The 25,515-nt window shown below is 46.5% G+C and overlaps 1 protein-coding gene across 1 annotated transcript in view; it reads left to right on the top strand.

Annotated features, from left to right (window-relative positions):
* LOC8028940 (thioredoxin domain-containing protein 5) overlaps positions 1–25,309 on the top strand; it is a 51,181-nt gene extending 25,872 nt beyond the window's left edge. The window contains exons 6-10 of the mRNA XM_002402352.5: positions 1,836–1,922; positions 3,136–3,264; positions 6,018–6,103; positions 18,702–18,828; positions 24,777–25,309. Coding sequence (XP_002402396.4) covers positions 1,836–1,922; positions 3,136–3,264; positions 6,018–6,103; positions 18,702–18,828; positions 24,777–24,905 — 558 coding nt within the window. The 3' untranslated portion in view covers positions 24,906–25,309. The remainder of the gene's footprint in view (positions 1–1,835; positions 1,923–3,135; positions 3,265–6,017; positions 6,104–18,701; positions 18,829–24,776) is intronic.
* The last annotated feature ends 206 nt before the right edge of the window (positions 25,310–25,515 follow it).

The raw sequence follows: 25,515 nt of genomic DNA, 5'->3' as shown, positions 1-25,515 counted from the left end.
TGCAAACATTTTTAGGGCACTTTCAGCCTGCCTTTTGTCGAAGAAAAAGCACCCTACGAAGCTCACTCGGCACAGAGAGCGATTCGACCGTTCTCAGGCCTAACCACTTTCACGCTTTCACTGTCCAAAAGCGGACCACAGACGACGGTGTCTTTGTTGACATCATTGCATTCAATAGGCGAAGAATTTCTGGGGCTGGGCAACTCCTCGACCCAAGCTTTGTCAAGTGTGCGCGCCGCTCGGTTCACGGTTGATCACTCCCGCAACCACGCCACTACACACTCGTCCCTCCAAACGAAGATACTGCGCATCTTCGTTTGTAGGGGCGAGCAAAAATCTTTGCCCGGTGAGTACTAAAAGCAAATAGTTTGAGTGCATTTTTGAAATTCGGTACGCTTCATTCGAAGCATTTCACTGTCCCCGTGGGTTTTAAATTATTGAGAATTGATCGCATCTCCGTGGCGTACATTAATTTAAGGAAATAACGCGTTGTGGCCACTCGCTTTTTGGTTGAGATTTCAGCTCGGAGGTGGTGGTGAAACCAGAGGGCGTTTGGCCATCATGCGTCTCGCGTCATCCTTTCCTTCTTTGTTACTTATCGCGTCCAGCCGGCATATAGATTCCCCGCAAATGGAGTTGTCATTGGCCAGTGGTGCAGATCAAGCCTGTTCAGTCCCAGATAGTAGAGGCTTTCCTTAAAGCGAAACTGAAGCACTTTTCAAAACGACCGAGTTTGAAGTGGCTTTGGATTGTCTTATGTACTTTGAATTCAGCTCTTGCGCTGAAATTGAGCAGGATTTGTTGTAAATTTGATGATTTATTTAGCAAAAACGTGCAGCTATTGTTGCGGGGCACGAGGCAAGTTTATGGCTTGCTTGTCGTGACATTATCGTTGGGTAGCAATTTTGATACCAACGTTGTAACTGTAAAAAAGGTATGATATATGGGTAATATAGGGTTATAGTGACAAGGTAGCCAAATTAGTGCTTCTTTGTGCGCTATATAATCTCGACAATGCCATAGTTATTGATGTTGGGAGTTACTTTACGGTTATTTTTAGGAGACATTTATGCTTTGCACTATTTTAGTCTATAATATGGGCTGTTCACAAAACCCCAAAAGGTTGGGGGCTTTCCTTCTGCGACCGTTCCTTCCACGGTGTTGTGTTCACACCATAGAAGCATTAAGCCAGGCCTGTAGCCAGAGGGAGGGTCCTAAAACCTGCTACCCCCCCCCCCAAAAAAAAAGTTTTTGGCGACAAGAAAGGTTTTTGGCATGACTTCTTGTATGTCGAGCCAAGTGCTCTTTTTTTTTTTGGCGGATGTGGGCTTCAGCCGGTGGATACAGCAATAACATGATGAAACAATGAGGAAATCGCTCGCAAAAGTGATGAATTTCTGGTTACCTGATTTGCTGTACTGCATGCGGTACAGGTCTGCTCGGTGTGCATTCATTCTCTGCCCTAGAAAGACGGCCGCAATGTGAGGGAAAGTGACTGAAAGCAAAGCGTTGACGAGCATAAGTATGCTCGTACTATGAGACGAGCCTAAGCAGCGCAACATCTTTCCATTTCGAGTCGCTGAATCGTGTGCTCGTCCATTTTGAGGTGTGCTTTAGCTCGCCTTACTCATCGAATATCAATGTGGCTGCTCTCAACTGATCGTTGCTCTTTATTTTCCGTCGAACAGCGGGAAATTGTAGCGGGCCCAGGTACACGCATCTCTTCAACGTGCCGTAGGCTGTAGAGGATGTTGAGCAACATCCGGCCAGTATGTTTGTCTCGCGCGCGAAGAGCTAGCGTAGCTGACTCTCCACTTCCTCTCCCCGGGGGCCAGGTCGACTGCACTGCCAACCGCCTCGTCTGCAACGAGTTTGAAGTGAAGGCCTACCCGACTCTGCTCTGGATTGAGCAGGGAAAGCTGGTGAGTCGTGCGGGGCCTGCCTCCGTCGGCGGTTTCCTCCTTTCTCTTTCAAGTCGGAACTGCAGTCGTCGGAACTTGTTGAGTGTGCTCACGGGGGCTACCGTTAGGTTTGTGTCATTACCATTTGTGGGCGATACCCAGAAAAGGGCGGCATACATTCTTCTTCCCTTTGACCGATTCACGCAAGGGTAACCTGGCAGTCGGACGAAGGATTTCTGAGAAGTCCATTACGTCTTCTGGTGGGTACAGAACCTTCAAGGTTGGTTTTGGACCCGATATAATTTGTCTATAGTTTTATTTAAATACTGGCACTCTCGGAAGCAGATTAGTGTTTACTAGCGCATAATGGCGAAATGTGATGCAGTAAGCGAGGGCACATAGAAAATTTGCATTTACCGGATGCAGAGTACTGCACCGGGGCAAGGAAACTGGGCCACGGCGCACTCTCCCGCACCCCGCATTTGTCAGATTTTCCCCCGGCATTGTTTCCACGTTTGTTCGACCTCGCTCCAGACTAAAGGTTTTGTGCCTTGGCGTCGGAAGACCCGCTTGCATGCGGCGTCTCTCTGCCCGCGTTACAATGCGACGGGACTCGCAGGAGTGACTTGGATCTGGTCGAGCAAGATTTGGAATGCAGCCTCCGTTCCAGTTTTTAACGCAGCATGTATTATTTGGCACAGGCGCGGCCCTTAGATTACCTGGTTCAGAATATTGTTGTTGGGCTACGGGGAAGTTTTTCCTAGGGACAGATTGACGCACCAGAGTCGCGATGCCAACGTTAAGAGTCAACCAATCGGATACCTTGGAGAGCCTAACGGATAGACGCGGGTTCTGATAAGCCACCGTAAAGGAAGTTGCTGGACGCATCTACTTTTTATTTGTATAAAACTCCATAAACCCGTCAAAAAGATGGACGATTGAAAACGCATTCTATACCCGAGACCTGGGGGCGATATTATTTCGGGGGGAGTGATTGAAACGCCACGTGCGGGGTGGCATGTTTACTTAAAGAAAAATTATTGCGAGTTGTCAAAATTTTATTTTTGTGAATTAAAAATTTTTGGTTTTTATATTTTCTTACTTTTATACATGAATGGGCGTCACCTGCAGCAACAAACTTTACTAGGGCAGAAACTGCCGAAATTTCTTGACCGTTTTTTGCCCGAGGACGGTGGCTCAGTTTGTGCGCTGTCTTTCTTGTCTGCACTTGCAGGTGGAGAAGTACCAGGGTGGTCGTTCCCACGAGGAGCTCAAGGAGTTTGTGAGCCGCATGACGCAGCGGGGGACCCCGACTCCCCAGGAGGGCTCCCAGGAAGGGCAGCAGGAGACTCAGCAGGAGGCCGTGAGTGGCACCCTCCCCCGCGCAACGGCTTGGTCCACTGCGAGCACACAAGGGGCTGATTCCTTGTTTTCTGTGCTTATGAGCAGCTGATGCCTCAATGAGGATGCACAAACGCCAGGATATTCGCTGCACTGAGAGCGTTATACGAGCGTTGTATGCGGGTCACGGGGCTAACTGAGATGATTTCCTTCACGAAGAAAGTAGGAGAAACTCGCAGAACTAGTGTCGCAACACAAACATGAATAGATGACGTGAGATTGGGGCAATAGAGTAATTTGCGAAGGCGTTTGTACAAAAAAATTACATCTCGCATGCACCTTCTTGAACTCAAAGTAGGGTGATTGCATCGCTCTAAAAGCCTCCTGTATACATAATAAACTGTATGACCAACGTAGTCCTAATTGGGACTATTCGTAATAAACTACGACCAACATAACCCTAATTGGGGACCCTAATTATATAATATGTAATAATGGTCCCGCATTTTGGGGGTTTATTTTCCTCGGAGTTTGGAGCAGTTCTCGGAGATTCGGTGTCAATTTTAGGTGTTGTGGAGAACCGGTGTTTATTGGGACTTCTGCGGCAGAAAAAAGACCACGGCCGTGAGATTTCCCCAGCTTCTGGGAATGTGCGCGTTACTCCAATACTCGAAAACATTTTGGTTTCTATAAGGGAAGGGAACGTGGGGTTGTTGAAGAAAGGAGCGTCCTTGTGGACAGTGGCACTTGGGCTTTAGATCCAAGGAAGATAACTGTAGCTAAACATATCTGGAGTCTTTTTTTTTTTTATTGGAGGATGACTTCACTTCAATGTTCTTCGGTTTTTCCCTGAATTTGGACAAAACGGGCTTGGGGGGGGGGGGGGGGTTGGGTTAATTTTTGGGGTCGATGGGTACCATATACCGAAGCCCAAAACCTTACTTATAATTTATTTATAAATTTGCTTCGATACCCTCAGGGCCCGGGGAGCATCGCGATCGAGTGGGTACGAGGTGTCGTAACACGCATTACGAAAGCACAGTTCGAACGGAAAAAATAAAACAAATTAGAAAAATAGAGGGATTAGAAAGGTGTTCGGTTACGGCTGTCTCGATGGATGCGAAGTCTTTGACGGAGGCGATGGCGGGGAGGGGGGAAGGCGATTGCACTCCGAGCTGCTCTTAGATAGGGAGGAGTCGAAAAGCATATCTGTGCCACAGTAAGGAATGGCAACCTACGATTAAAGCGAGACGAAAGGTACGAAGGCAGCGAAAAAGTTTGCGGCGCTACGACGAGTTATAAACGATAATTTTACGAAAAAGAAAGGACGCAAAGTTATTTCTCGAGACTAAGTCCAAAGATTCTAGACGACGGCGCACGTGGGGCGGCTGACGAGCCACTCCACGGGCACAAAGCCGGGCGGGCCTTCCTCAAATTGGTGCACTCCGTATTCTGCCCGTGCACCGTCGCGGGGGCTTTTTGTGGGCGTATTCGATTGGGGAGTCAAAACTGTTGACGCTCGTGATGAGAGAACGCACTGGCACCGTCTATCGCAACTTGGATCTGCGCATATATGCCGTCCTTCTTTTTTCTGTGGGCTGAAAGTAATTCTGACAGTGGTACAAGTGTTCTCATGTATAGGGTGCAGTTTTGATCTCACAAATATTGCAAAACCCTCCCTCTAGTTCTACGCATTTCCAGGGATACCCGACGGGTGGCGCCGGTAGGCCACCGGTCGGTCAAACTTGGACGGGAATGTGCGAACGGTCTCGAGGAAGTGCGCTAGAGAGCATCGGATCGGCTTAACCTCCCAGTCGTACGACTTTTAGGCGGTGAAAATGTACCTTGGTGGTTGACTCGATTGATGAGAATCCACAATGCACGGACTCTTTCTCTGGAGATTTTTCGGGATTACGGAAGAAGCTCGTTAATTCGCCCTTCATCAGTTTGATTTTTAGGATGCTTCGAACCAGCTGCCATAGTCCAACCACGCTTCATGAAGGTTCCTGTATAAAGAAAGTTAATTTGCGTGCAAATTGGCCCTGCCGCCGACACGTAGCTGTCCACTTAGGATGATATTGAGAAAACCCGAAAATTTGATTGTCATAGCTAATTGCTCTCATACCTGAACTGGCATTTAAAAGTGCCAGAAACTATTCCCTAATGCTGACGGGTGGAGCTACTAGTTACTCGCCAGTACTGAACGTATTGTATTTTAAGAGCTTCGAAATAAGCGCATTCCTTCTTTGATATTTTTTAAGCTAAGGGGGTTGCAGTCAATGCTAGGGGAGAGGGTGCACCAACCGCCATACACGCGCTTTCCTCCTCTCTTCGGATTGCCACAGGACGTTGACCGCGAGTATAGCACACAGCAGCTCGGAGCACGTGGAGCGAAAGCTCACACTGCAGAACCCAGGCATCCTGGGCTCCATCCCCACCCCTGCCCGTTTAGACCTGTATGAGCATCGTACCGGCGTGCGGTTGTGTATCCCTACTGCGTGGTGCACGTTAAAGACCCCAGGCTAGGGGTTGTACTGCACTGGCTGAGTTTCTCATCTACGGCTGAAGAGACAAGTTGCTCGTTGAGGCAGGCGAAGTTCAGGTTGTATAAACATGCCCCCACCCCAGTTAGTTTTTAAAGAAACGCATAAATGAATGTTTTATAAATTGCACATTAATTTGTACTATTTTAGTGCCCCCTTGAAATTCGAGTCTATGAGCTTTTGCGGTAATAATAAAATTGTATTTTCTTTTTCCTTGGAACGTGTGTTGCAGCCACCCCCAGTGATGGAGCTGTCGGCATCCAACTTCGAAGGTGTGGTGGCTCAAGGCGTGACCTTCGTCAAGTTCTTTGCCCCCTGGTGAGTGCCCTATGCTCTCCGGACGAAGTTTCCTGATGGAGCAAGGTTTTTTTCTTTGAGTGTTTGTGACGCTCGTTTTGGAATTTCAACTTCGTTTCCAGAAGACGTGCCACTTTTTGGTCTCCCTGTCGAGAGCAGGCACTTTCTCTGCGTATTTGTGATAATTTTGACAGACATTTGCCTAGCACTTTCTGGTGACTCGGGCACCCGCCTCCTTGGTGCTCTAAAGGCTCGTTCACACATTCACCGCAGTACCTCCACAACACTGTTAATCGGCGCTGCAAATCATCACCGAACTTGCCGACGCGGCGCCGACTTCACGCTGTATTAGTGAAACAGCGCCGATGCAACGCTGCACTAGGACTAAGTTACATTCGAGTCAGCATCCCTAGCGTCGATTTAGTGCCGTGACAAATGTCTGCACCAGTCATTAGGTTGACAGTTCTGGCAATGTATGAGTCCCAAATGTCGACGCTCCATTCCCCAAGAACAGGTAAGTTGAGAGCTGGAAATGTCTTGCAGGTTGGTTCGCTGCTTGGTCCAAGGACGAGCTTTTAGATTCATCGAGTGCAGTGCAGCTTCCTACGTGGGCCATCTTAAGTGTTACCCTATTTGGCATCAAGATAAACTCTGTCGCGAATATATTACCGCCATTTATCACATGCTCTCTTCATGTTGGTGATATTCAGATTTCCCTCTTTTTCTGTAACATTTCCAGCTGTGAACGTCAGCTTCAATTAGCCCTAAACAAACTACCATAGAATACCGTGCTTCCACTCATTCTGCACTAAGCGCCCACCCCCAAAATTTGAAACATCCGAAAAAATATGCACGGTACATACATGTGTAAAATTGATGACGTCACATGCACCCATCCCCTACTTTTTCGCGATTATTTTCAATTTTTGAGTGGGCGCTTGCTTGGTATTTTACGATAGGTTCTTGAGCAGACAAGAATGGTTTTAAGTTCTCCCCAGGAAAAACCCTCTGTGTGCCTTTTTTTCTGTGCCGAGGTTTGCCCCTTAGTCTAGACCTTCAATCTTTTCACGCTCCGTTTTAAAGAAAAGTGTCTGAAAAGTAGGAATGTTTTAAACGTTCTAGCACACGAGTCTTGGGGATCGGACAGGAGATATCTGTTGCAGCTATGCAATGCGCTCGTGCAATCCTGCCTCGATTACAGTGCCTTGTTATATGGATCAGCGAGACCGCCAGCTTTTAAATTGTTAGGTCCAGTGCGCACCGTCTTGGATTGCAACTCTTGACAGGTGCCTTTCGCACATCCCCAGTTCTCAGCATCTACCGTATTTACTCGCATAATTAAACGCACCCCCCACAACAAGTGTCAATATTTTGACTTTTTTTTTCCCCTCCCGTAATCAATGCACCTTGAATTTTCGGATCCGTGAGTCTCGAATTGCGTCCAATTTAGCAAGCCGCCAAGCCAGTTTTTATTTGCCGCCAAGTGGTGAGGCCAAGTCAAGCCAAGCCAAGCCACCCTCGCTCTCGTAATGGCTGCAAGTGCGTAGTTGCCGTAGTTACGGAAGTGATCAACCGTGAAACCGAGTGTCGTGAACACTTGACGAAGCTTGGGTCGAGGAACTGCCGAGTCCCGGACATTCTTCGCCTATGAATGCATTGATGTCAACAAACAAGGTCGTCTGTGGTCCGCTTTTGGACAGTGAAATCGTAAAAGTGGTTAGGCCTAATTTCACGTACTCCGGGTAAATGCGTTTATTTAATTCTTAATAGAACGGGAGAGCGAGGTGCACGCTGTGCTGTAGGCTGAGAGTGTCTGGTAGCTTCTTTGTGAACGAAACTTGATCCGTGTGAGCGGGCTTCGGGGGTCGGCGGTTGGACTTTGCGCGAGTTCTTGTCTCTGTGAACGAAACTTGATCCACGCGAGTGGGCTTCGGGGATCGGGGGTTGGACTTCGTACGAGTTCTTATTGAGGAGTTTCAGCGAATATAGGGGGCGCTCCGATCGATCCAACATGGCGGACAAGAGGGGGATAGATTTGCGACACCCGTACACCGGTAGCGTATAAATAAAACAAAGCATGTCGTTCTCTGTTTGTTGCCGTGTGCGAGACGATCATCGTTTCAACCAAGACCTACCGTGATGCTACAGATGAGGTGTTCAAGCCAGTCTAAGGCAAGAAATCTTGCCATAGTCAAGATATGTGTGCAAGTGTTCGACGTGAGCTCTCACGCTGGTGCTGCTGTCATCAAGTTGAACCGAATGTACGCGGGTTCAAAGAAAGGTACATATCAACAATCTCGCGCGTTGAAACTATGACGCATACTTTATCTAAGACTAAACTTATCGGTCTGCGGCTACAAACATTTTCGTTGACGTTGCTTAGATGATGTAACCATTCAGGCCTCGCATTAAAAGGTGTTGCGAACTCTTCGGTTGTTCTAGTTAACTGTGCCAAAAAGCGGGTGGATGGAAATTATGACAACTATACAGCATAAAAGGGACGATTGAGGTCTTTATCCTGCGTTCTATGTATAGAAACATCGGTGTCCTTGGTGTTACCTTGCGATCAGCTGGTCGCCGATCGTCCTGTTTTTACGCATAATGTAAACAAGCCCCGGAAGCGCCAATCTCATTTCGATGTGCTTGTGCACCCCTACAAGCCTCATTTTGGCTCTTGTGGAAAGCTTTATTGTAATAGCAATAGTCTCATCGGTCATTCGAGTTGTATGTGCCACGGTGATATCTGCTGACAAACAAGTCTGTATTAAATGCGAGAAGGAGAACGAAGGTAAAGCTTTTTTACCTGTTTTCTTTTTACAGAAAAGGGCAAAGCTTCTAAAACAAGAGCAAACTAAGCTGATATTTGAGTGTGCTCAAGAATGAATGCCAAAGGTGCTTGTGCTAAGTGGTAGATGTACGCAGTTGATTTTCTGTTTGCCTCTGCATTGTAAATTGGAAGATATGTATCACCAAAAGACACGTGTCCTTTTGAAACTGTCTTTTATTAGGGCAAAAATAGGTTTTCATACACAACCAAAGAGTGGCAACACCATTTAATGCGAGGCCTAAACGGTTACATCATCTAAGCAACGTCAACGAAAATGTTTGTAGCCGCAGACCGATAAATTTAGGTTTTGATAAGTATGCGTCATAGTTTCAGCCTCAAACATGCAACATTGTTGATATGCACCTTTCTTTATAACTGCACCAACGTGAGAGAGCCCACGTCGTCGAACACTCGCACACATATCTTGACTATGGTATGGCAAGATTTTTTGCTTGAAATAAAGATCATCTCGCTACGACTAGCTACGACCACACACCGCAGCGATGCAGGCGTCGAAGGGGCGCAATGCAGTCAGTCGCCGTCACCCGACGCTGCTTGTTTGGCATTCACGGCTTTCCGCCCAGGTGCTTCGTTTGTACTTGGCACCGAGTGTTATTTTCTGTGCTTGTGTGTGCTCATTGGCTAGATATGGGCCTCAAGAGCAGTTCTTCAGGGTCAATAGCGTTCGCCGAAGAACTTCTGAAGAAAATGCCACACAGGAAAAAAAGCACGAAGACGCAACGCACCAGCTTGGCGGACTAAGCACTGGGCCCTGCGAATTATACACCAAATGCAAACTATCTAAACAAAACAAAAACATTTTTAGGCTCAAATTGACTTCTGCGGACTATACGCCTGGGCACTGGTGCCTGTTATTGTGCATTGTATATTCACTGCTGTTTGTTGTGGCTTGCGACTGCCTTCCTGTAATGATGCAGAGGGGTCCACTGAACCTTGAAATAAAGGTATTTAAGCACATCTAGATGCAATGTCCCTTGAAGCCAGATGGTCAGGGAAAAGGTGTGCCATTACCTAATTTGCCAACAGCACACCAATGGTCACGATCAAAACTCGCAGAGTCAATGGCCAGTTTTTTACCACAATATTTATTGCCGTGTAATCACCAATTTGGTCCATTAAAAATCTTGAGGCTGTAGCATATAGCACATCCATTCTGGATCTGCAAAGCTTATGCTGTAGACATGCATCATCACATGAGCATGTTTCTTATCAATCTTAAATGTAAAACGCTAGTTATGCAACGAAATTCCCATATTATCACATTTATAGCAAATTGAATGGTCCCACCTGTCACACTGTTAGCTTTGGAAGTAAACCAATTCACAATACCACCAGTGGCATACATCGTGGCAAGCATTAGTGCCGCATGTGGCACAAAAATGTCCTAACTAGGGAAGAAACTTAATCGATCGTGTTGATTAAAGCACTTAAGTACGGGAGAAATTATCAATCAGAAGGTCACTCGAAAGAGAAGTTTTCTCGCTGAACGAATATGACTTTTTATTGGGCGTTCCGCGATGTAAGGCCGAAGACACTCACTCCGTGATCGGTACAGAAGCATTTGCTCGGTAGTCGGTTGTGCGAGCTAAAAACAACAAAAACAAAGGTAGATTAGAAACGCGATAGATTCGGCTTTGCACGGAGTACTTACACTCAAAATCGCGTCAACATAAAGCGACTATGGCCCACCTTGCTGGCAGTAATCTTAAAATTTATCCGTGTAGTCGTCGCAGCCGTGCACCAACCGAAAGCGTTGCTGCAAGCCCTTTCGCCGTCGTCAACTTTGAGTCGCTGTTGATTCTGAAGAACTGCTCTATGAGGTCCATATCCAGCCACTGAGCATATACACAAGCACAGGAAATAATACTCGGTTCCAAGTACAAGCGGTACCCGGGGCGGAAAGCCCTGAATGCCAAACAACCGGCGTCGGGCGACGGCGACTGACTGCGTAGTACACAGGTTGCGCTCCTTCGACGCCTGCATCGCTGCGGCGGGTGGTCGTAGCTGGTCGTAGCAGATCGCGTCACCTCTGTTGCTCGTACCGAAACACTAGAGCCGCATAATATTATTGCTGCCGAAGTTTATAAGCCTACGTTCGCGGCCAACGCATATACACAAAGCCAACGCCCAGCGAACCTATCCCCCTCGTTCTCTTTCGGCGACCGGCCGCCAGGGCGGTGACACCGTCGCTGAAACTCCTCAATACTCGTAGTCGCGGATATACCTGGGCGTGCCCGCCGGATACTAGCAATATATATCGCCTAAGAACGGTCGTGTTGCTTTCCGTGCTGAGTGAGCTTCGTAGGGCGCTTTTCCTTCGGCAAAAGGCACCCCAAAGCGCCCTAAAAAGGTTTGCAATTTATGAAGCATGGTTATTGTGGCACGCTCCCGACCAGCTGTGGGTGTGCCTTCATCATTGGAGAGGTGCCACAGTACCTTGCCGTCTCATATTGGCACCTAATATGACATTTGCACGAAGTGTGTAAGTGCAAAAATTTTACCCCATGTAATGAATTCCCCCCCCCCCCCCCCATATACAGTATAGACCACTTACAACGTAACCGCTTATAGTGCAGGACCGGGTATAACGCGTTTTTTTTAAACCACCGGTTCGCCTCCCATAGAACTCCATGTAATTACATACCGCTTAAAATGCAGACGCGCGAAGGGAAATACCGGTTATAGTGCGGTTTCTGGCACAGCCCGTCGACCGCGCCGACGACCGGAGCAGCGAGCACGCTTCCCTGTGCGACACTACTTAACGGCGCGAGCCGCAAACGGCACTCGCGGGGCAAGGAGGTTGCTCGGAGAAGCGAAGAGAGAGGCTTCATTTGCCATAGCGACGGAAGGACGCACGCACGTGTCGTTCATGTGCGTGCGTCCCTCCCCGAGATCAGTGGTCCCTCCACTGCGTTGAAAACAAACAACCGAAACGACAGACCAATCGCAGGTCGAGAAGTGTTCGCGCGCGTTGCATGCCAATCGCGGGCTGGGCCGGCGGCTTCTGTCCGCAAACATGGCGTCGGTTGTGGCGTTCATCTCATCGTTCCGCGTAAAAACGCTATCCTTGACAGTGAATTTTCGTTGTGTGTCGCTATGATAACCCAGCACGTACTAGAAGGGAAGATCCACCTACTCGTGCGGCGATGTCGTGGCGGCGCTCTCAAGGCGGCAGAAACGCCCGTGTCGTCGTGTTTGTTTACTTCGGCTAAAGTGGTGCTTTCTAAGCATTTGTGTTTTCGAACATCGCCCGGATTTCTTATTTGGAGCATTTCATGCCTGTACACAAGTTCAAGGTATTACTGGCGCGTACCGTATGAAGGATGCGAATTTTCACGCGTTTTCATCTCCGGAGAAAAGTGATTAGGGTTAGCAATCCTGAACGCTCGCAACGTCCGTCCGCAACCCGCGACGCCGTTAAAAGGCTGCGCCAGGCAAAAGCCGCTTATTTCTTTCAAAATGTGTGACACACTTGAGAGAGATGTGTACTAGTCTGGTGAAATAAAGACTTTCCTCAAACTAAGCTTTATTTTTCATCTAACATAAAATAAATTCTTTTACAAAGGTAGGTTGTCTCACGGCATGTATTTTGGCCTGAAAAATTGATGTTTTGGTTATAACGCAGTACCGCTTATAGTGCGGATTTTCGCGACTCCCGCGACATACGTTATATGCGGTCTACACTGTATGTGTAAATTTTTCGGGAAAAAAAAGTGTGCTCATTATGCGAGTAAATACAGTACACAGAGTTCAATGAGACGTCATTTGAGAACAGATGGCAGTATTTAAGCTTGACTTGTGCGTAATAGATTTTAGCCGACCCCCCCATCCCCCAGGAATGGGTTGGGGGAGTCGGCTTTCGCTTGTTTCAAACAAGCGAAAGGGTTCAAAGTCCTTTCGCTTGTTTGAAAATAAGCCGTGCATTGTAGGACCTTTTAGTATGTGCCTCGAAGATTACCACTCTTTTCTCCAGCTTTGTTTAAAAACGGTAAACTTCTTTAAAATTTAAACCTGTTGACAATATCGCCCCCTGGGAGAAAATTGCCAATGTACGTGACCTCAAGGTTTAACAAGTACAATGTTAGTTCTATGCTCATTCTGTGAGAATTTGAAGAGCTAGAAAAACAAATTATTCTGACTACATACGTTTTTATACTGATGGTTCCAGAGCTCACTCCTTCGTGGATGCGCTATGCACTCTGGGAACTTGACTAGAGTGAAATGCCTTAATTCTATGAGCAGCATTTTTACCGCAGAACTTTACACAGTGTTGTTGACGGTTGACCGTATCACAGTGAAGAAATTAGCGGGGTCAATTTTATTTGTAGATTCGCAGAGTGTAATTACCGCAATCTGCTTTCTCCAAGACACCTGGAATATATTTGTGTAGCTTGTGCGGTTAAAGGTTAACTGGGCATTGCAGCACGAATACTACATCATATTTTGCTGGGTACCAAGCCACAGGGGTATAGCGGGTAATGAAGAAGCCAGCAGGCTTGCGTCATCCTCTAGAAATCTGCTGCAGTTACTGTCGAGACTGGTTATAACGAATTCGGTTATAACGAAATAGCGGCTACAGCGAAGTGATCACGATTTTCCATTCCCTTTGTGCACTTCGTTAGCCGAAGTCGGTTATAACAAAATAGCGGATATAGCGAAGGGATTTCCGATTCTTGTTGACTTCGTTATAACTAGTCTCGATAGTACTGAGGTTTTATTCTCACCGTCGGTCAGCCAAAGCGACACTTCCTAGAAATAAGGCCGTAGCGCTCTTCTCGTGACGTCGCAAAGGAAGGCCTTCGGGGGTGTGCGTTGAAGCGAAGTCATTGTGTGTGGATTGACCGTCGTAACGCGCTTTTCATCACATACGCACGTCTTATTAGCTAAAATGAAAGCTGCACACAGCAACGGTTCTAAGAAACACTTTATTACACGGGCAAAACATTACCCCGCTTAATAATCGGTACGAAATGGCACGAGGTATGTCTAGAAGACGTCTATAGAAAAATGGGATTGTTTTAAGTCGAAAACATTGGGTCATGCAATTATTGCTGTAGGAATGAATGTTTTATGCAGAAATACTACTTCGACAAAATGGTGAGACACGCAGCGATTGGACACAGCAATGCAGATCAGTTAAAAATCAGGTAGACGTAGCCAATGCGGACACGGCTCGGCAAGTGTCACTTACGATCATGTAAGCGATGTTATCGCATCCAGTCACTGAATTAAAATTAATGTAATTTCGATCGAATGACAATATGGGGCCGATAAATCAGCTCGCGACGCCCGTATAATCACTCAAAACAGCGAGCTGATTAAATCCCGCATTATTTAACAAAAATATATTAACTTTTCTGTGTGGCTGGGGTACTAAACTTACTATTTACAGTCAACTAATTTAATTCTCCCTATGGGCTCAAGCTGCCTAAGAACAAAATACAGTGTAGACCGCATATAACGTATGTCGCGGGAGTCGCGAAAATCCGCACTATAAGCGGTACCGCGCTATAACCAAAACATCAATTTTTCAGGCCAAAATACATGCCATCAGACAACTTACCTTTGTAAAAGAATTTATTTCTATATTAGATGAAAAATAAAGCTTAGTTTGAGGAAGGTCTTTATTTCACCAGACTAGTACAGTTCTGTCTCAAGTGTGTCACACATTTTGAAAGAAATGAGCGGCTTTTGCCTGGCGCGGCCTTTTAACGGCGTCGCGAGTTGCGTACGGACGTTGCGAGCGGTCAGGATTGCTAACCCTAATCACTTTTCTACGGAGATGAAAACACGTGAAAATTCGCATCTGTCATACGGTACGCGCCAGTAATACCTTGAACTTGAGCACACGCATGAAATGCGCCAAATAAGAAATCCGGGCGATGTTCGAGGACACAAATGCTGAGAAATCACCGCTGTAGTCGAAGTAAACAAACACGACGACGCGGGCATTTCTGCCGTCTTGACAGCGCCGCCACTACATCGCCGCACGAGTAGGTGGATCTTCCCTTTTAGTACGTGCTGGGTTATCATAGCGACACACAACGAAAATTCACAGTCAAGGATAGCGCTTTTACGCAGAACAATGAGATGACCGCCGTCTACGACGACGATCACAACCGACGCCATGTTCGCGGATAGAAGTGATAGAAACAGCCGACCCGCGACCGGCAGACCGGCATGCAACGCGCACGAACACTTCTCCTCAATCTGCGATTGGTCTGTCGGTGCGGTTGCTTGTTTCTTTGTTTCCACGCAGCGGAGGGGCGGAGGAACGCACGCACGTGAACGACATGTGCGTGCGTCCCTACTGAAGTCTCTCTCTTCTCTTCTCCCCACTTCTTCGAGCAACATCCTCGCCCCGAGCCGTCAGCGCCGTTATCTAGTGTCGCACAGGGAAGCGTGCTCGCTGCTCCGGTCGTCGGCGCGGTCGGCGGGCTGTGCCAAAAACCGTACTATAACCGGTATTTCCCTTGGCGCGCCTGCATTTTAAGTGGTATGTAAATACATGGAGTTCTATCGGAGGTGAACCGGTGGTTTAAAAAAACCGCGTTATACCCAGTCCTGCACTATAAGCAGTTACGTTGTAAGTGGTCTATACTGTATAACCTATTTTGTATACAATAATACTATTACCTTAATACAGTTAAGATTCTAGTATAAACGTGGTAAGGGCAACAAAATAACATTAGTATATAGACCTTTCCAGCGGCAGTCTCGAACGAAGCGATTTCCAGCGCGCATCCCTGGTTTTGAGAGTGTACGTCAGTGTTGCCCGACTGCGCTGAGCTGTGGGTTTTCTCGTCAGTAGGCTGTGGAAGCCTGCGTAGGAGAAACTTCGAACGCTGGTAGCGCCAAAATCGCCTCGCTTTATTTTTTCTTTTGTGTTCTATGGCGAAAAGATTTTCTCGAAATTATTAGGAAAGCGTAGAACTATTTTTGAGAACAAAAGCAAACAAATGAAAGCTATTTTCGGCGAGTCTATGCGCGACAGAACAAATGCAACTGGGATGTTTGTTTCATTTTAGGTTGATCTTTTTAACGGCACCATACACTCAGCCGTGGCAACCTACAAAGATCTTAACTGCCTAACATATTTGACCACACCAGAGGATAGCCGAACTGCATGGGTATTTTCGCCCTCACTATATGAAATTCAACGAGTCTCATCAATCGAACAACATATATTGTACGTACCCCATGGTGCCGCGTTATCCGAACAGGATTTGAGAAAGGTCTCAAATAACACAGCATATCCAATATACAGTGTCGACGATAGTCACTTCACGACGATCGGACGGAATCCGGCTTGTCTTGGGGTACGTTTTGAAGAGTGATGTTTTTTTTACACAGCACTAAAGCAAATGAACGAACGTGTCTATTTAGTTGCCATACCCCAAACCCTATCAGCTACTTCTCGCCAAGACCGGGAACATATCCGGGAAGGCTTTTCGGAGATTATCTCAACGGAAATAATCCTTGAAGAACGTCGAACCGCCAGCGTCACGGGCTGCTTGACGTTCGCTTTCTTCGCTCGCTCTCTTCGTTCGTTTCCTGCGAAGGTCCAGCAGGCTACGAGCCCTGGTATTCCCTGGTTCTCACAATGGAAGATCACAAAAACACGCAAGCATCCTGAACAGGCAAATAGAGTAAACACTTTCAAGGAAAGTCGGCGAACTCCAAACACACAATGCAGGTGGGGAGTCGCGCTGACCGGGTTTCCACAGCTCAAGCGGGTGCCAGAAATCTCTGGCTGAGGGGGGTCGCTCGAGTCGCAAAATGGCGGCGGCCAGCGAGCTGTTTCTGCAAAGGTCTATACACACAAGCACAAACAACGCACTTACAAAAATCGCACAAACAACGCACTTTCAATAATCACACAAACCTGATATTTACCTTCCAGTAAAAACTGCAATAGCAAACGGATAACGATGAAGAACAAGATTCCCTTCTATCACGAGATTTAAAAAACAAAATCGACTACAGCACAGTCCCACATGACCAAGAAAGCCCGTAAATAAGTTGTTCCTCACCTGTCGATCGTATCCATACGTCCCACAAGATCCATCACGAAAACATTTGAACACGACCTTCTGGAAGTCTCTCTCTGTCGAGACAGAGGTCATCGTCCAGTGTCACCGTTGACTAGTTGCCACACTCGTCACTCAAACCGTAGCAGGACTTGTTTCGCGAATCCACGTAAATGCCGTAGTATCAAGCTAACAAAAGAAAAAAAAAAAAACACTACCCAAAACTACGGTGACGACAAAAAAAAAAGAAAAAAACGACTGGTAGGAGGATCAAAAGAACCACACACACACGCAAGAGAGCAGTGGCACCAGGATGAGAGGCTTAACATTGTCGACCCATCTCTTGCTCGTGTGTGCTCCCTCCCTGCGGCGATGACTGGATTTTTTTTTTCGGTTCCTTTCCCTCCTGAAATGTCTCAACGTACCTTTTTAGACAGTCAGCAGCTCCCACACAACGGAAATTTACCAGAATCGGAGCCCGTACAAGGGAAGATGATTGGAGCCGGTTCATTCGAAAAGTGTGGGGAGCTGCGGGTTTCCGCGTAGTCGCGTGGTTACGGGGATAATCATAAATATAAACTTGGTACTTCCAACCTTGGTAACGTGTTGTATATTACGTTTGTATGATATATATAATAAATTGTACAAGACTGCACTTTTAAAAGGTTATTGATGTCAAATAAACGTGCACGAACATTACCGCGCCGCTCGAGAATAAAAATTTTTTTCACGTCGATAGAAAGTTTCTTGCGTAGTTGCGCCATGGCCTTCCTTGTTCCGGCATTGTGACGTAACCACTCGGAGCTCTGCAGACTTATTTCTAGGAGGTGTTGGCCAAAGTCGGGTGGTTTGTCTTATCATCCTTTTTCAGTTGTGCAATGTTTTCAGTCAGACAGAAGGTGGATGAGGCACTTGTACCGAGACCATGCAGAAATTCTTTCATTTGACAATTGTTGCTCATTGATTCATTCATTCATTTATTATCCCTTAAAAAAATAAACGGAGTGAAAAAATTGTTTTACTACCTGATTAGGACTAAAGAGGCATGTTTTTAAATAAATGGTTGTCGGAAAAAAAAACAATTTTTTTGCCTTATATTTATGATACAATAGGATATATTCGACTTAGTTACAAAACAGAAATTGTACCCCTGTGGGATGATGATGAAAGCATTTGTACCTACATAGTGTGCGCTCTGCATTTGATTGAAACTCGGGTTTTATTCTACAGACTCAGTTTTTCATAAAAAAAAACTTGTGGCATGTTACCAAAACATTGACCTTAAAGGGAGCGAGCTTTTTTACTTTCTATTTAAAAAATGTGTCCAGCACCGTCACGTGCAGTAAGAGCATACACGGTGTGTATGGTGACCCAGCGTAGTTTGCATATGTTGAACAAATTGTTTTACGTGTTTTTCTCATTCTGTAATGTTGTTTCGGTGCGACGAAAACGTTACACTCCATCCTTGTGTCCAGCTACTGTGAGTAGCGCATGCTCAACAAAAGCTGCAGGAAATGCATGCGTGAACATTTTCTAACGTAGAGTTACGAACCGGTTTGAACTGGTTTGCACTTGGTTGAACTGGTAACCAAACCAATATTTTGAGCATGTGAGCGAACCAAACCGGAAGAAAATAAGAAGCCATGGAATCTGAAGCGAACCAGAATCATGACCGACGGGCTCCCAACGAGGCTTTCTGCGTCGAAATGGTCAAAATTTCCTTCTCACGCGGGGCACGCAGGTGCGGCCACTGCAAGCGGCTGGCGCCGACCTGGGACGACCTGGCGCGCAAGTTTGCAGCCCGGACAGAGGTGAAAATTGCCAAGGTGGACTGCACCGTCTACGAAGCCCTCTGCAACAGCCACGAGGTGAGTGCCCGCATGTCCCCCTCCCCACTGCCGCCACGGCGCCTAGACGCATTTCTGACCGGTGTCCCGTCTCGCCCGTGCATCGAAAGTGGTCCAGGAGTGGCAACAAAAGACGTCGGAAAAGCCAAAGTGTTACGCTCCAACCACCAGGATGTCACAATCCTGGTGGTTGGAGCTTGAAGTCCCAACAAAAGTGGGAGTGAATGCTGGCGTCGCTGCCGTTGCGTGGTCCCAACTCTTTGCTGCTGGAGCTTCGGTGCACTGTCGAGCTAGAGAGTGACCTGCGACCGGGCGTCTGCCACCTGCACCACCGCCATTGCGGCACTGCCAGGATCGCAGTTGGCGACAACATGACACTTCCACGACCTCGTTGGGTGAAAATTGAGAAACCACTTTTGGGGTCGCAGTGAATGTACCGGTCAAATGGGCTGGTGGCGTGGGACACCCAGTTTCTATTTCTCTGAGGTGACCGCTGCAACAAAAAGCTATCCGTGCCAAAAACTATTCCTAATATTATATTTTTGGTTAAGATAAGTGAACACATGAGGTTGACTTTTTGTTACTTTTATCAAAAATCCTAAAAATCCCAAACAAATTTACGGTACCGTTTGACTCGCAAGAATGAACTACACATCATCGAGGGCTCAGTTTCCGCCTAAACGTAGAGGTAGTGACTCGAGTCAGATGCCGACTTTGAGATTGAACCGTTATCTTATTAATCACTTACGACCGAATTTTGGAAATTTTAGACGATAAAATGGTGTCCGAAGGTGCCCAAAAATATATAGGGCCGAATGGCACAAACTACCGAGAATGGACCCCATTTTCCCATTCAAAGTGTCAAAAAGTACCGTATTTCCGCAGGGGCAATTTTGGGGTCAGAAATAAAAGTTTTTGCTTAGATGGTTGGCACCTGGTGCATAGTCCGCATGCGATGCATAGTCCGCACATAGTGCCGAGTCTGCATGTGAGAAGGTTTGTGCGGATGAGCTGTCTGCCCTCGCCAGAAGGACGAGACAGAGGATTACCGATACAACTTTTATTTATGAGGTTCAGAAAGATTAGAGAAAAAAAATAACTTATAATCAAATAAAAAGAGATATATGTACAAAGAGGAATGGTTATGGGACACATAGGGTAAATGAAATCACTGTCATAGTTCACGTACAAGCAGAGTAGGGCTGAGAAAGGCACTTGACCAGTTTGTGTATGACGTGTTCAGCAATGACAGGGATGTGCAGTCGGTGGTCCTGGATCACGCAGCTTCCTTCTTCCTTGTGGCAGCTGCCTTCTGTTCTGGGCTGTCCAGGGTTCGTCGATTGCAAATCGTCCATGCGCCTCGGGATTCCATTGAAGTTCCCCAGGTTGGGTGACTGCTCCAAGAAGGCCTGAACTTCCTTCCACGTTGACCTTCCACCCCTCGTCGTCGTCGTCTTTTTCTTCCTTTTCGTGCTGCCCCTTCTCCACCTCCTTTTTCTGCTTTTCACAGCGTTGTTCTCTTGGTTTCACTAGTCTATATACAGTTCATCGTACCGAACATGAAGATTATCATACGCAGCGCACCATGACAAATACCTGCTCTATTAGCTCACATATCGTACATAAATCAGCATTAACATAGTCCGTTGTTCATGAAATGCTTCACGTCTTGTCACAGTGAACAATGTAGAAAAAACAAGTCTTTGTGTAGTGTCACGAATGACAATTGATGCGACGAGTGCCTGAAGGAAAGCAAACATTTAATGGGGTAAAGTTGTGCCCAAAACAAAATAGAAAAAGGCTAGGGTCGGAGACGTCATAGCAGGAGGATTGAGTGCTGGGGTGAGACTGGCTCGTACAGTAAGGCACAACTTCTTTTAAGCCTTCCCTGAGAGCCTAGAACATTCTGCCTCGGTCCTCTCGAACTATGCACTCTGAACATGGATAGGCCAGACGGTTCTCCGACCTTCCCGAATCCTCTACTATCACAAAGAAAGATAAAACGACATACATTGCCAGGAATTGAACCCGAGCCACGTGCGTGTGAGCCAAGCGCACTGACGACTCGGCTAAGTAAGCGCGTGGTAATAGTTTGCACCTGTAGATAGTATGCCTCGAGTAGCTTTTAAACGTGTATAGTCCGTGGACTGTAGTCCAAAAAATACAAGTATGATAAAAAATAGTTGTGAAACTTCTGTCTCGAGCTGCTAGCACTATATTTGGGCGGAGACCGAGCGGCGATGCAGTACTTTATTTTTCGGTGAAAAAAACAAATTTTATTTAAGCTGTATTTAGGCAAATCCAGATGGAACATCATTATTTGATCGAATAATGATGTTCCATCTGGATTTGCCTAAATACAGCTTTCACGTTTACACAAGAACACAGCTACCTGATTTCTTTCACACACGTTCCGTTTCGTCCAGTCTTGCTCCGAAAACAAAATTGCTTTTGTATAATCGAAGCAAGGAAACTGGAAAAAGCGGTTGGGGTCAAAGTCCAGATGCAAGTTCTTAATGAAAATTTGTGGGCGATTGACACTATTGCAAATGCGTGTCTGGTTCCTTAAAGCTGTATGCTGTCACCGTGCAAGCAGGCGGTAGTACTTGAGCAGGGGTATGAGCCGCCACGTTGCCACACTCTGACACTTGGGGCCGGATGAACAGCTACGAGGGCCTGGTTTATGCAAATTAGGGGGGCCCCCCTTTGTTTTGTTACTCGGCACCCTTTGGCATTTAATTCAGCGAAAAAAAAGAAAGCCAATTGTTCCTGGCATTGAATGTGCACATACATTGCAGTACTCAGACGTTAATGTTAACATTAAACATATTTTTGTAAAGTTTACTGACCCTTTCTATGCTCACTGATCATCACAAATATACATTAGAAGTTTTTATTACTTCTCGTCTGTAATGGGAGAAAAGAAAAACTTCTGACAGGCAAAATCAGGAGAAACTTAGTGAGTACTTTGATGTGCACGGACATACATCTGACTGTTATCAGCATTTTGTTTGGAGAAAGGCAATATATCTACAATTGCCGCAAACTTTAGTGCTTTTTTTATTTTCCATTAGATACCGGTGATTTTTTGAAGCTCTAACAATGAAAATCACATTGTAACTCTTTTACTGCCTCCCACTTGTACGCTAGTGAAGCGAACACAGCATTCAAAATCACATTTTTTGTTTTACACAATATAGACCGACACGTGGTGCGGCTCTGTTTACCAACACGGCCGGGAGGCCGCGCATGCCTAGAAGCCATGTGGGCAAAAGCGGCCTGACTCTCCGTGCTTTCGCCATTGCGTTGTGTGGTGTGCGCTCATTGTTGACGTTCTAGAGATGCTTCTAGTGTTATTTGTGCGTCGTATTTCTTGTCAAAGTATGTCGTATAATATACCCGAGTATTTGAGCTCGCTACCCGAGCCTGAATGGCAGCGGTATCGAGAAAAACTCCATGGACGGCGTTGCCTTAGGCTTTGACAGTTCGTACGCCATAAACAAGGACCACTGGTGTTCCGACGTGAAGTTACTGCCACCGACGTCGATGGCTCACGTCGTCGTTTATTTAGTTTTTTCGCCAAGCCAGTTCACGGCCGACATGGCGCAGGTGTACAGGTCACTCGAGGCCTACAATTACTTTGAGCCGCTTTCTGCACTGCCGGCGGGATCAGCAGACTGTGGGTTTGCAGAAGTGTATTTATTAATTGATTTGATACATACAGCATCCTTCGAGTCAAGGTATGATATTTTTCTTACCCTCATGATCGCAAAGCATGACAAGCAGTAACGCTTCTTCCGTTCTGCTGCCGGTCTCCTTGCGCTTGGTAGCACGGGCATAGCAAGCAGTGTTGTAGGCATTACCCAAAAAAGGTAACGAAGTAGGTTACTCGTTACTTGCAAATAAAAGGAACGCGTCACCGACCTATGTTACCTCAAAATAAAATGAAAGTGTTACCGTTAAAAAGTAACGCACTTTTGCATTACTTTTTTATTTAAAAATTGACAGTAACAATAGCTTTTTTTTTTTTTTTTGTGACGGCGTTTTTTAATTTTGGGACAAAGGGCGTAGGCGTTGGGGTTATTCTGAAGTGAAACTGTTTGCATGCGGAAAAGACAAGCGAAATTTTGAAGGTGGGTGGAGTGTGGTGCAATAATTAATGACTTGGCACCTACTCTTCGTTTCCGCTTAAGTCCAGATGCAGCCAAAGCTACGGGCTAAGGGGACCAATCAAGCAACGTCAAAAGAGCGAGGCACTGGGTCTCTCTTGCCTGTGATTGGTTCAGTGAGTACAGAAACATGATGGACACCATGATGGTGTGTTTTTGACGCTGTCGATCAATCCCATCAGCTCATAGCATTGGCTGCGTCTGGGCTGAATTTAAAACAAAGTAGGAAAGCACAAACAAAAAAAAAAGAATGACTTTTTTGAGCTCTTGAAAAGAATATGTAACGAGTAACATAAGTCGTAGTACGCATTATTCTAAATAAATAATGTAAGTGTGTTCCCCGTTACTGTCTTGAAAAAGTAACGAGTATGTTATTACGTTACAGAAAAACTAACGCATTGCCACCAGCACCGGTAGCGAGCCACCGACAAGCGCTTGGCCGGTGCTTTGTGCGCGAACACCGTAGGAGCAAAATCTGGGTGGTCTCAATCACACGACGGTTTCCCTGCTCATAAGCAAGTCAGGACGGAGATCGAAATAGAAGCCACACTTGCCTTCAAGAAAGTGCTTGCCACACAAACTGTCGTCCGCGCGAGGCGACCATTATTTTCTATCCACGGATATTATCCACCTTCTGCGCTTTAAAGAGTCAACCGGGAACTTGTGGAGACTCACCCCGCTACTTTTGCTGTACCTTTCGGTGCAATTAACAGCTGCACAGCTTTGCGGCATGCTGAAATTCCATGTCACCCATGCAAAATGCACGCCCTTTTGCTCACACCACCCGGCTCCGGCACAATCGCAGCGCCGCCGCAGCTCCGTGACGTCAAGCCTGCGTGTTGGTCTATATGCTAAGTGAGAACTACTATCGTACAAAATATCAAATATAGGGGACAAACTACAACTGTGAATATTACAAAATATCCTACCCAAAATATCTCACAGGAGGCTGCAAAAAGCCACTGGTGCAGATTAGCCTATTCACATGTCAGAATGCAAAAATTTCCAACAGCAATTTGGGGACCTCCAAACAAAATTTGCCTGTTTATGATTTGTCTAATCCAACTGCCCGAAGTGCCTTTGGCATTGGCTGAATAGCGTCGTTTGTCACAGCCTAAATGTTATAAAAACATTCAATTAGTTTATTGTCACTTACCTTCAAAATGTCCAATGCATTTTCAGAGTATATCAGTCCTTTGTGTTTTTCAAAATATGGTTCAAAATGAAACTTTTATGATTATAATAGGACACAGTGGAAATTATTGTTTTTTTCAAAGCGCAATTTTTTTGCAGGAAGATAAAAAAAGAATTTGGACATCAACTTGATTGTGGCTGAAACAAATGGACCCACATAAAATAGAGAAAATTTAAAGAACTTCACTTTTGACATTTTGTCGGTGACGGCACGCATTGGACACTGAAAAGCATGACACCGGAGCGTTTCTAGAGCATAGCTCTCACGAAATTGCTCGCTAGCGAACCGAGAGTCGTCGCACACCCGAGGTAGAACAACCGGGCGCATTTCTCCCCCTGTCACAGCGGCCGGAAGTGGCACAAATACAGTGCCCGGTATAATGAAGGAAGAAAAAAACTGCAACGTCCACCAGGAACCTCGAAGAATGCCGCGGGAATGCATCCCAATTATGCCGACTTTATCCATAGAATCAAAATAAACAAAGCCTTTTCCAGCCTATATCGGAACGGAGCGTTGTATGAATGCACTTCCCAACGGGCAATCGCGTAGGCGTTGCGGCCGAGCCCAAAGAAGCGCTCTCATCCGACGGCGCCTCCCACGTGCAGGTGCAGGGCTACCCGACGCTGGTCCTCTTCAAGGACGGCAAGAGAGCGGCTGAGTTCAACGGCGCCCGGGACTTGGAGGCCCTGCACGAGTTTGTGGAGGTGCATCTAGGACGCCACGACGAGTTGTAGCCTGCTCCGGAGGACTGACTACGGAGCGCCGCGGCTTCGCCGAGCGGTCAGAGCGGCGGAGCTGGGCTTTTGCCGACACCTTCCGGCATGAGGTCCTCCCGGATCTCGGTTGTTCAGTGACGCTCCCTCTGTGGAGTCGGTCATCGTCCACGTGTGGGAAGGGTCGGGTGTGACGTCCTCACGGCGGAAGTGCCGACTCCTCTTGTCGGCGTGCAAATCCGTCTAGCAGCAAAGTCTGACTGGCGTAGCAACAGCTCTGACTGGACTTCCGTCGGTCCCCAGTTGGGGAAGGTGCAGCGCCCACTTGTTTCAAGCGAGCACATCTTTGTACTTGTTCTTCCAATTTTGTGCCCTAGGCACGGGTCTGATATTTGGATGAATGGATAAATAAATGGTCTTTAATATTCTGGCTTCTCTTCACCGAGTTAGCTATTGCCTACTTTGTCTCGATTCAGAATCTAGAACTATTGGTTGGTATAAAATTTGGTAACATTACTTATTCTTCGCTTTTGGCATAATACTTGAAAGAAAACTCCATGTTTAAACTTGGAAACCTTGCGTGTTTATCTAAAGGGGCACTAAGTAGCGGTTTTTTGTACTGCTGCCTTTT

Source organism: Ixodes scapularis, unplaced genomic scaffold (assembly GCF_016920785.2).
Source record: "Ixodes scapularis isolate PalLabHiFi unplaced genomic scaffold, ASM1692078v2 PGA_scaffold2__306_contigs__length_199485367, whole genome shotgun sequence".
NCBI lineage: Eukaryota > Metazoa > Arthropoda > Arachnida > Ixodida > Ixodidae > Ixodes > Ixodes scapularis.
The sequence above is the reverse complement of the archived record's forward strand: the minus strand, read 5'-3'. Positions and strand labels throughout refer to the sequence as shown.